Here is a 12,175-nt window from a genome sequence, read left to right as displayed (position 1 = left end):
CTTATCCTGATACAAAATCCCAGAATCTGGGGAAAAAAACTACTGTTTGGATTTTTTAATGGGAAAGGACAGGAAAAAGAGCACAAATATCTGGGAATAGTTGCAGAGTTAGCAAAGCTGAAAGTGGTACTGTAATCTTAAATGGTTCAGTTTGTTTGCAATACGTGAGGTTGTACAGAAAGTGCATGAAATGAAGTGGTTACCTTGCTATTTTCCTGCTAGTTTTCAAAGAGCACGTTCCCTGCTCCGTGCAGGCTGTGGCTGGGGGCCAGCATGTAAAGCTGGATGCAAATCCCCTCCTCCCTGAACCTGCAGAAGGCTGGGAGGAGCGGGGGGAATCAGTCAGAGCTGTCTCCGGGAGGCCCACCTGGATTCTGCATCAGCTGGAGGTGCTCGCCTTGCAGGGCCACCTCTCCTGCCGTGTGCCCCAGGGCAGGGCAGCAGCAAAGGGAGCTCAGGGCCTGCCTGGGCATCCCCCTCCAAAGAGGTGTCACCGGTGGGGAGATCTGGGAGGTTTTGGTCTCGTGGAGTGTCTGTTTTGTGTGTTCTGTCTACACGAAGCAGGAAGGTGTGTCAGCAGGTCCCACCATGTGTGAACACTGAGGAATAACAAGTATTCTTCAGGAGGATTGGTTTGCCTGGTTCTGCTGTGCAGATTAGAAAGTTTCAGGGTAAATGGGGCCCGTTCTGCTTCTCCTTGCTGCTGTAGCTGCTGAAAGCCAGCAAACCTTTCTCCCCAGAGGTTTCCCCCTGGCTGGAATGCGCTGCGTGCCCCAGGTGTTCTTGTAATCCCACGGGGCAATCTGACCGGGAATCCCAGAAAAACACTGCAAAACAGGAAAAAATCTAAGGCTCACACACAGAAAAATGCAGAAGAGAGTGGCTGCAGAAACGAAGTTGCCATAGCTGTTAGAGACTCAGCGAGACAGGGTGGAATCCAGTGTTTTGGAAGGTTTCCCCGTATGACACAAGATTTTGGAATTTTACAGCTGGTAAATCCTTATTAAACAGGCAGCCACTACTGGCCTGGATTCCCTGGCTCACTGTTCACTACGGGGGCGCCTGATGGAAGTGTGCCTGGTCCTGATTATTCAGCTTAATTGTTTAGGGAGAATATTAAAAAATAATAATAATTCTTGGCGTAAACAAAAGGCAGAGAGACAAGCTCCCATCACCTGTTGACAGAAAATTGATCATGAAGAAAGCTGGCATGGGGAGTGGAATTCCCTGTTCTCCCACTTAGTCATCGCATCCTGGTGTGACTCATTTTATTACATGGAGGTTCCCAGTGGTTTTATTTTGAGAGAAGCTTTTGTTTAATAATTTATACACACACACACAAACACACTTATAATCTTAAAAAAACAACAAATCTATTCTGATGAATTGGCATAAGGAATCATTTGGAAGAGCTCTGGAATGAAATACTGTTCCTGCTGCTTCACTGTTCAACTACTGTATTTATGTTTTATTTTAATGTGAATTGAATTCCTCAACAATAGATGGGGAGAAATCTCCTCTAAACTTGTTCTCACTGTGCAAAATGTCAGATTTGGGGCTGGGCTGGCTGGTGGATGACTAATCCATTGCCCTTTTACCTCCTAGACCTTGTATCTTTGGCCTTGGTGACTCAAACTTCTGTCCTCAGTGCTGTGAAGGCACTGGCCTCTGCTCATAACAAACAGAGCTCCATTAACTGCAGTGTGCAGTCTTGCTTCAGAAAGAAAAAGAAATCCATGAAAATGAAGCTCAGGAAAAATTCTATAGTTCCACTTTCCGTGAGTTTTAAATACATTCATGCTGCGTTTAAAGTTTGAAAATCATTTTGAAGTAAGAGCTTAGAATGAGGCAACTGCTCAGGACCAGATGCTGAGCAACCTTGTGCTGACTTGCACAAGTAACTTCCCAGCTGAAATCAGAATTTGTCCCTGAATTTGTCTGGAATTTGTCCAGAGCAGCAGAGATTCTGAGTGAGCATTCCCCATAAGGTTTCTGCTTCCCAGAGTGGTTTTGCCCTGCTGGAAACCATTCATTGCTCTCCCTTTGTTCTTGGGGTGGCTCTAAAAACCCCTCTCTGTTTTCCAGAGATGTCTGTCATCTACTGATAAAAGCTGACAGAGATAACTGTTGTGCTTTTCTGGAAGACCTTCCAAGAAACACAATGAATGGGGACAATTCACTGCAGGCCCAGAGGGACTGTGCAGAAATGTGCAGTCAGGGCCCTGCCCCTCTGGTCACCAGGCTTGGTTTCTCTGGGGAACCAGCATGGTTTGCTGCCTGGGAGGAAGGTAACAGGTTGTTCATTAAGTAATTTGTGTAATGCTTGACTGAAAAGCAATGTACATTTGCAGGCCTAAAATCACGTGCAAGCGTGGAATCCCATACAGGATCAGCACAATTGTATATTTAGTCTTCAGCTGCAGAGAACTGCAAAGAGCATTTCCTGAGCCTCTCAGTCCATCAGTCATGCTTGTTCAAATAAAGCAGTAGGTTTGTTTCTCTGCTAGTTACTGACCCCAAAGTCATGAGTAAGGGATCCTGAATAATGTGTAAAGGCTGTAACTGGTTCAGAAAACCTTTAATTGGCTAATTTAAAAAAGTCCTATAAGGGGCTGTGGAGAATCACCCAAAATGTTCCTAATGCAGACTGACATTTTGATTTCCCCCAGTTTGAAGCAAGACTTTTGGTATGATCGCAGTTGGAGTTAGAAAGGGTAGAATTACTTTCTTCCAACAACTCATTCATTCCTCCAAAGAGTGCTGACACAATCAGATCTCTCATCGGGGTTTAATGCTAAGTCTCATAGCCCTGAAGCAGCACAAAAATCTCTATTTCCTGAACATTTCACTGACCTGTGGTGTTAAAGACTTGCCAACGAAGACAAACCATTAAATGAGCAGGGAACCACAACAGTAAAAATACTGCATGAGAGGCAGCCATGGCTGGTAAGACCTCAGGGTCTAAATCCAAGAATATTTTATCATCTTGAGTGCAACTGCTGCCCTTTGCAGAGGCAGGGATTGAATTCCCTGTGGTGGAGGTACTGTTCAAAAGGCACCACACATGTGGGCCTGGCACTGGATTCCCGAATGATCTTTTGCAGTTTTTGTACTCTCCATTGTTGGAGCAGTTTAATTATGTGCAATAAGCAGCTATCTGCATTTGTAGACTTTAGATTAAATTATTAATCAAGCTGGGGTTTAATCTTCTCGGTTTCCAGGCAGGAGCTGTTTGTCCCATTTGTGGCATGACAGAATTACAGGGTAATGAAGGCCAGAAGGGATCTCTGGAGGATTGAGCACAACCTCCTGCTCAAAGCCAGACCCATTTCTGTTGCCCGGGCACCACCTGGGTTCCAGGGAAGGGCCTTTGGTGTGACAAGTTTTGTACTGGGGCTGTGCTCTGCTGTCACATCAGCATCAGGATTTTTAGTACATCCTTACAATAAGAATCCCACTTTTGTTGAGGACTTTCTCCAATCATCCACTTTCCTTTCCTCCTAAAAAAATTTGCATTTATGCACATTCTAAAGATGATAATCATGTGTTGACAGTTTGGTGCAGGTTTTCTCTGTTCAAAATTTCCTGAAATCATCCTGAGACTTCTCAGTTTATTCCTCCTGCTCTCCATTAGCTGCCAGAGTGTGCATAATCAAAAGTTTTCTTTTTGTTACCAGGAAAAAGAATAGGTTAAAGTAGAGAGAGACTTCTGAATGCAATTGTATTTCTCATTTTCCTCACAGCCTCCCTCATCCCTCTGCCAAAAGCTCCCCATAATGTGCATATCCAGAGCGGTTAAAGGAAAAGCAAATATTGATTGTCTCGAGCTAAAGTGAAGCCATGAGGCAGATGGAGCCACATCATCATATTTAAGCATAAAGGTCAGGGAGTGAACTGCAGAGTGGTTAAATTCAGCAGGACTTCAGTGCTCAAAGAACAGGGATTGCTGCTGCTGACAGATTTGTTAGAAACCTGTTTAGCTGCCACAAATATGAAATCTATCCAAACAGAAGCCTCTGTCATTGTTGGAATGATAACCCCAAATACATTCATTTCTTGTTTGCTTATTCTCATTCTTACTTTTGACCCACACAGACTTTGGACTCAGCCTGAACATCATTTGATATTTATGGATGGCTTCATTAGCTTTTAGTGCAATTTCGGTGGCTCAGTTACTAAATCAAATCCCCTGTGGTTGTGGTTGCATGTGTTCCACAGGCTTCCTGAACGTGGCAGATGACTTGGAGGCCCATTTCTACTTCAGTTTATGCATTTTGGACCAACAAATCCTTTTGATTTCCACCTTCTTCGTGAAGTTAGTGCTGTTGTTATCTGCACAGACTGTTTGAATTTAGCAGTACGGAAACGAAGATGAAAACATTCTGCCTGGAGCAAAACCAGTGTCAAATATTCCTGCTTGGCTGTCTCCTTGTTGTCAGGACATCTTCATATGGCATTGCTGAGACAGCTCTGATGTGTGTCTCTTACATTATGACATATTTTCTTTTTCCTTTTCCCTCCTCTTTTCCTCAGAGAACTCTAAAACTTTATCCTTTGGGGTTTTTCTGGAGTGTGGGGAGGTTCCTTAACACATACGGTGATGGTTTCTTTTCACAAATTTCACCTAGAAGAGGAATCCCCCCACTGAACATTTGCTGCCTTGTCATCAGGCAAGGATTTCTGGATTAACCCCCCAGTATTTTGGCTTCCCCCTTCCCTGTTTGCTGTCTCAACAGCAGCAAGGAATTGGCTGCATTAACAGGGTTATAGATTGAATATAGCAGTGGCCAGAGTGAGTGCTTATGTTAAATGACATTAAATAATGGAATATTTTCCATGCCTTTGTGCTGGTCCCTTGGGATGTGCTGGCTCCAGTGACAGCTTTGCTGAGGCCATCCCAGCCCCAGCAGCCACTCAGCCCCACGTTAGAAAAGACAACTGACTCACGGGGGGAACGTAACACAAAAAAAAGAGACAAAACTCAGAGTTGTTCAGTGTTCCCTCCTTGCAGCGGGAGCAGCTGGAAGCCTGATCTCCTGATGGAGCCGCACTTCCAGCTATTCCTTGGCTGTCTCCATTGCCCAGGGAAGGATTGGGGTGAGGGAGCCCATCCCGAGGGGAGGGAGGGATGTGGGCCATGACCTCCAGGAAAGGCTGCCTGTCCCCAGTGTGTGTGAGCAGGGCCCAGCAGGGCTGTCCCAGGTGTGGGGTGCTGGGCAGGTGAGGCTCTGTCCCACTGGGCTGAGGGGACGCGGAGCTGGGGCAGACAGGGACCCCGGGGCTGCATCCTGGCCACAGAGCCCAGCTGGGGAAGGGCTGCCTGGAGAGCCTGGCACATCTGTCAGCTCATTGTCTGGGCCCAGCACAGAACAAAGAGCACAACAACAGAAAAAATGCAAAATGCATTTAAAAATACTCTTTCATTTCCCTTTTTGCCAGAAGCAGAAGTACTTAAATAACAGAGGACAAAAGCAGCTCTTGCAGAACTTCCAAGAGTTGGGAAAAATAAAAAGCCCTGCGAGAAGGACAGGGTTTGGGAGATTTTCCCCCTTGTCCTGCCTGGTCTGGGGAACCCCCTGAGCAGCCAGCACTGCTCCCCCTAAAGCAGACAGCAGCCTCCTGGCTGCAGCATTCCCAGTCCTGTCAGGTCCTTGGGATACGTGTCCCCTGGCCAGTTTAAAAGCAAGCTTTCAGAAAGGTATGAGGCAATCTTTTTCTGCCCATCAGTATTTTTCTTCTGCAAATTGCTTGGCTAAAAGGCTCAATGGAATATAAAAATCAAAGGGATAAAGATTAAAATCTAAAAAAAAATAAGGAAAGCCCTGCAAAAAATGTTTCGAGATTTAAGGAATATTTGTAAGCAGAGGAAGCACCCAGTCTGTACGTGAGTGTCCTGTCACTGCTGATACACTCTTACAGCCCAGGGGGTTACTTTGGTGATATTCCATACAGAGGGATCAAATTTTATTTTCCTCTGTAGATATAATTTTGTCTAACTCAGAATGGAGACAAGCTGCATGGATGTAATAATTAAGGGCAGGAAGGCTTGCAGTGGTTCAGGGTAGGGGCTGTCACACGTGCAGTGAGGTGCTTTTGCACTGAGCACGGTGAATATTTGGTACTTTACCGTGGCTTTAGGGCTGTCAGTGGCATTCTAGGAGAATGTTTGCTGAGCTGCTGACCCAGTGTGACCATGAACAAGTTATCTGACCTTCATGATGCCCTCCCTCAGTCAGGCTGGCTGGACTCAGGCCCAGTAAAAAGCAGATGTTGCACCCGTGCTAAATATTTCATTCTTCAGTTTGGCTAATTTCTACATAAACATTTCATTTTAATATATATGTAAGCTCTTTCCTAGAGAGAGAAGTGTTCAATGATGTGTTTAAATGAAATGCTGTTGCTTTTGGTTTGGACTGGGAAGGTGCTTGAAATTAAGTCCACTTTGAGAGCTTTGCTAACTTGATGCCCTAATTTGTCGCTTTTTTTTTTAATTTTAATAAGTCAAGTTCTATGATTTAAAAAAAAACCACAGAGAGGTTAATATTGTGATATTCTTCTAGATGGGCAGCAAATCTGGGAAATGGAGGCAACGGTGGACAAAGATAAGAGCCAGCCTGTAAGTATGCAAAGCACTGGGTGTCCTCTCGTGCACCTTCTGGGGAGCAAGTTGTGTTCAAGGGGGAGCTTCCAGAGAGCATCTCAAAAGCAGAAAGAGCAGCAATGGTGAACAAATGTCCAATGCTGCAGCAGTACATGTGCTGCAGAAAGAAACCATTCATGCAGCAGCAGCCCCCAGCAAACAGAGTCACTGCTGGATCTGTGTCCTGCAGACTCCACGGTGCCAGCCCAGGCTCTGCAGGATGCTGTCCTGCCTTCCCTGGCCCCTGGGTGCCGTGTCCTTTGCAGGACAGGGTTTGTCCTGCAGGAGTTCAGATGAACACTAATCTTTGGAGGCAATGAGGCTCTTTGTTCCCTTTGTTGCTGGGACCTTGCTGTGGGCAGGCAGATCTTTCAGGAGCCAGCAGTGACACTGCCATGGGCCATGCCTGCCCCGCTGGGAGCGGGGAGCTGCCAAAGCAGTGGGGTCTGGCTGTGTGTCAGTAGAAAGCCTATAGAATAATGGAGTTATTCTGACAAAAAGAGGGAATTCTGCAGTGCACACTCATTTATCAAGCACTGTCGGATTAGCAGTGCTTCTGCATTTATCACCATTTCATGTTTCATTTGTAGCTGAGACTTCTCTCTCCAAGTTCAGGACAGCACCAAGTTCCAGAGGGATACAGTCCCTAGAAACCAACTTGCCAGTACCAAAATCTTCTGATCTTTCACCATCTGCCCTTTTTTCTCATACCCTTCTTTATAGGGATGAATAGGGAGATTTCTCTTGTTATGCCTGCAGATGTAGCAAGGGGAGCTGCACACAAAAATCCCTGCTCAGCCCCAGTAGGTGATTCCTTGTTGTCCCCTGCCTCATTTCAGAGCATGCTTTTTGTGGAGATTCCCGAGTACCGGAACAAGCACATCCGCACAGCCGTGAAGGTGAACTTCTATGTCATCAATGGCAAAAGAAAAAGAAGCCAACCCCAGCATTTCACCTATCACCCAGGTAATTCTCAGGGACAGAGCCACTTGTTGTCTTATTTCATGAGCAAGATTTGATTTTCTGCTCTGTTGTTTTCTTGCCATTCTTTGAGGAGCCAAACGTTGCTGATTTAATTCAGCTCAGCACTCAACAGCTGCTTGGTTTAAAGGATGCCTGTGATTTATGATCAGGATTTCCATCACTTTGGGGTGGCAGCTATCTCAGTTATCTTGGCAACGGGCTGATGCTGCCCTATTCACTTGATGGAAGTTTGCCAGGAGCCTCAGTGGGAACAGGCTCAGTCTGGGACATGATGTGACCCTCAAAACCATGAGTGTTGCCTTCTCTGACGTGTCCAGCAATAAGAAAACACCAGATCTGGGAAAGGGCTTGGGATGGAGGAAGGCAAGCAATATATATATTCTTTAGAATGAGACTACTTGAGAAAAATATGAATGCTTTTCTGATGTTCTTCCTCCGGGGATTGGTGAGCCATGTCACAATAAATGCAACAGGATTACGAAGGAGATTCCCAGAATTTCCCAGCTTTGGCTTGGAGAAAAATATTGTGAGAAAATCACAGTATTGTGTTTGTGGAAACCAGAAAGCACAAAATAACAGCACCAGGTTTTATGCAAGCTTCAAATGATGTCTTAATTTGACTTGTCTCTAAGGAGAGGCAAAACGTTTGTTCAGACTCTTATTTTGGTCTCCTCCAGCCTGAAAATCTCTGGTTCTCTCCCTGAATTTATGAACTCTATAGGGTGTCACCAATGTGAAGGTTTTGTACAGTTGCTAAATTGTTCTGCTCTGGAATGGTATTGAGAAGCACACGTCCATCTCAATACAATCCCTTAAACAGACCACTTAGGAGAAGGAATCTTTACTTCCAAAAAGGAATGTTGCGTGACCACTTTATGGTTTCCATTGTGTGGTGTTTCTGTCGTGTTTTGGGAAAGATTTGACAAACAAAATCATTGGAAATGTAGAGGACCATCATTTACCCCACCAGGATTCACACAACTCTTACTAAATCATGGTCTTTTAAATGATGGTGTCAGACAGGTCTTCAGCTCTCTGCGCTGAGGAAACCTTGTGCAGTGGAGACAAAAGCTCTAGAATAGTTCAGCTCTGCCTTTGGTCACTTGTTAAATGTCTGACAGAAAGATGGGGAGTTGTTTATGTCCTGGCATTTATATTGGTTCAGTCTTCCTTTGAGATGGAAGTACTACATGTAACACCTATCTATGACTTCTTATTTTGTCTGTGTTCCAGAACAGCCCTTAAATGAATTAAAATAGGAGCTGAAGTGTTGAATTTTTCAATTTTAGTAATTTGTGGTTCGTTAGTATGTTAAAGATTTTTCAAGAAGCTCTTAGCACAGAGTGCTTTGAAGAATCTTTGCCATGGTTGCATGTGGGTGATTTATTAAACTCAGTGCTTGTGACATGTGAATTTAGACACACAAATCTTGTAAAAGGCTTAAATCTCTTATTACTTCAAGGAAAACCTCTCTGTTTCTCCTCAGCTCGTTACGAATAATGTCCTTTGCATGCTTTATTCTAGTACCATCAATCAAAACAGAGCCCATTGATGACTATGATCCAGCCTTAATCTGCAATACAGTACACAGTGCTCTGGGGACAGTAACACAGCCTTACTATTCACAGCACACAATGGCCACCGAGTCCCCTTCCTGCCTCGTGGCCACTATGGCTCCTTGCCAGCAGCTGCGCTCAGGCCTTTCCTCTCCCGACTCGCGGTACCACCAGCAGAACCCAGCTGTGATTTACCAAAGGAGCAAGAGCCTGAGCCCCAGCCAGCTGGGCTACCAGCAGCCCAACCTGATGGCCACACCAGTTGCCATTGCAGATGCCCACAGGTCCGTGCTGGTGCACGCTGGTTCTCCAGCCCAAACATCAGCCGTGCTGCACCACTCCCCAGGCCACCAGCAGCCTTCTCCTGTGATCCACTACTCTCCAACCAACCAGCAGCTGAGGTGTGGAAGCCACCAGGAGTTCCAGCACATCATGTGCTGTGAAAATTTCACATCCAACGTGTCGAGATCCAGCCAGCCCCAGGCCAGCCAGGCCCAGAGGCTGAGCCCCAGTTCGTACCCCACCGTGATCCAGCAGCAGGCGGCCCCAGGCCAGCGGGCAGCCAAGAATGGGCCACCAGGGAGTGACCAGAAGGAGGTGCTGCCAGCAGGAGTGACCATCAAGCAGGAGCAGAACCTGGACCAGGCGTACCTGGATGATGGTAAGTGCTGTGTTTCTCTCTCGGGAGGTTTGTTGGAGGGAGGGGGCAAGGTCAGAGTTCTCAATGCCCCTGTTCCTCGGCGTGGCCTCCTTTGATGGGCGTGGACATTTGCTGTGCATTCAGGCTGGATTTGGGTCTTTCATTAGGTGCATTTTTGGTAGAAGGCAAAGCACTTTGGCCACTCACCCACAGAAACCCTCTGCTTGCTCTGTGCCACAGGCTCAGCTGCCAGGTTGAGCTGGTCCCATTTGTTTCCATTTGCCAAAGGTTCCATTGCCAGTTTGGAAGATGGCAGATCTGAAACGAAATGCACTTCTTAATTATTTTATTATATTTTTCATATCAAGGCAAAGTCCACTTTGTAAAATGCTCTGTACATTTTGTACCAGAAAAAAGCCCATTGAGCAGTCTATCAAGGCCTGTAATGAATGGGGTAGTGCTGCAGGCAAAACCATTGCAGATGTTCTAGATGAACAGTGGGACATTGATAAGTAAAACAATGCTGTTTCTTTGTTGTGAGCCAGCTGATTTAGCCTTTAGGAATGAACATAATTTAGAGTAAAGCTTTCTTTGAACATATCCTGCTTCTTCTTAGGTAGGCAGCTATTGGCAGTCTGGTTGATTGGTTCTTTTATTAAAGCACGTTCCTGGCAGGAGGAAATCAATGCAAAATTAATAGTGCAGCTGGACACTGCAATCACAGAGACCAGCAGCAAGCCCAACATTGATTTTAGTGGGGGCAGAGTGAGGCTGCTGGATATATTGCTGCAAATACAGGATGTACTTGTGCAGGAAGTACAGAGCTGATTGTCTCGTATGGGAACTCTGCTCTCCTCTCAGTCCAGGCAATTGCAGGCTTGATCTCCTGGATGTGCACCAGGATGTGCTCTAAGCACCCATTAGCTTGGGATTCTTACTGCACTTAACTCACCTGGAGTTGTGAAATTGTGCCTGTGAAAGTTTGGCTTTCTTCAGCTGGGTCCTGGTGCTCTGTATCATGTGCAGCCTTCACTGCTGGGTTTGTGGGCAGAGTAGAGTTTGGATGGTTTCCTCTGTTAGCTGTGTTTGCAGAGCTGATGCAGCTTTGGTGCCATCGCAGTAACATCTGGAGAGTTTTTACTGGTTCCCTTCTGTGAGCAGGAGATTTAGGAGAACTATAGCTGAGGAGATTCACTTTCCATTCAGGGAACTGGGCATGGTAACAAAGCAAGAGAATCTTTCTAACAGGAGAACTAAACACTGTCGTTTAGGGTAATTTTAATATGAGAAGCTGAGAGATTCTTCCACATTTCTAAAAATACTTGGTACACACCTTGTAAAAGAAAGAAAAAAGAATCTTGAAGTAAAAGCTAACTTCAAAGTCAGGCCAAAGTCCACTTAAAAGAATTTCCAAGATGGACTGCAAAATTAATTTTTTTAACCAGGCCAGTGACACCCAACTGCAGCCCAGCTCACCAAGGATGCAGTCACCCTCCCTGCTAAGAGGAGCCATTAGGCAGAGCAGCAGCAATTAATAATGAAATCCCAGGCTTTTCCTTGGCTGACTGGATCATCTTGAATTGATTTCAGCCAGAGATTAATTTATCAATCATGTCACTCAAATCAGGCCAGGCAGGATGGGTCATGTGCAGTCTCTTACTGACCTCAGTGAGTTTACATCAGCTGCAGGTGTGACTTGGAGAATTGTGATTTACTTTAGGGCTTTGCAAAGCATTTCATTCTGAAATGCTCAGGACTTGAATTGAAAAGCCACATTGTTTGCTGCTGGGGAAAAGTGACTCAGAACATAACAAAAGCCATGTTTTTCCTGACTAGAAAGTTTGGTTTTGTGCTTTATAGTATTAAAAGAAAGCAAACCCAAAGGATTATGGAGGCTTTTCCCTCGAATCCCTTTTATCCAGAAAGCTCTTCTGAGATAAAGTGAGCTGTTAAGTCTTGCTGTGATTTTCACAGACAAACACTGAGCTGGTGCTTCCCCAGGCAGGCTTGGCATGAGCCAAGTGCTGCTGCTGCTGCTGCTGCCCAGGCTCTTGGGCAATCACTGCTTGGTGTCTCTCGCTTCCCTTCCCCCATCTTCCTCCTCTCTCTTCCTTGTTCTCCTTTCTCCAGAGTTCTGCTGACAGTCCAGCTTTCGTCCCTTTGCTGCTGTAGCCTCCTCTCATCAGCTCTTGCCCGCTGCCTTCATGGTTAACACACAGCCTTGGTGGTTTGGACTTTGTTTCTATTCCGAGCTTTGCCGCAAACTTCATGAGTGACCTGGACATGCCCCACGCTGTTGGTTCCTCATTCCTGGAGCTGGTGCCTCTCAGAGTGGGCATGCTGAGAGTGCTGGGG

General features: G+C 45.8%; 1 protein-coding gene across 5 annotated transcripts in view; it reads left to right on the top strand.

The window, feature by feature from the left end:
- NFATC2 (nuclear factor of activated T cells 2) overlaps positions 1-12,175 on the top strand; it is a 78,664-nt gene that overhangs the window by 42,793 nt on the left and 23,696 nt on the right. For all 5 annotated transcript variants that reach the window (XM_042044993.1, XM_042044987.1, XM_042044973.1 and 2 more), the window contains exons 7-9: positions 6,561-6,616; positions 7,480-7,606; positions 9,149-9,841. In XM_042044993.1, coding sequence (XP_041900927.1) covers positions 6,561-6,616; positions 7,480-7,606; positions 9,149-9,841 — 876 coding nt within the window. The remainder of the gene's footprint in view (positions 1-6,560; positions 6,617-7,479; positions 7,607-9,148; positions 9,842-12,175) is intronic.

This window comes from Corvus kubaryi, unplaced genomic scaffold (genome assembly GCF_017639235.1).
Source record: "Corvus kubaryi isolate FWS band 111438036 unplaced genomic scaffold, C.kubaryi_AGA036_p1.0 134, whole genome shotgun sequence".
NCBI classification, from domain to species: Eukaryota; Metazoa; Chordata; class Aves; order Passeriformes; family Corvidae; genus Corvus; species Corvus kubaryi.
Note: the sequence above shows the minus strand (reverse complement) of the source record. Positions and strands in the feature narration are given on the sequence as shown.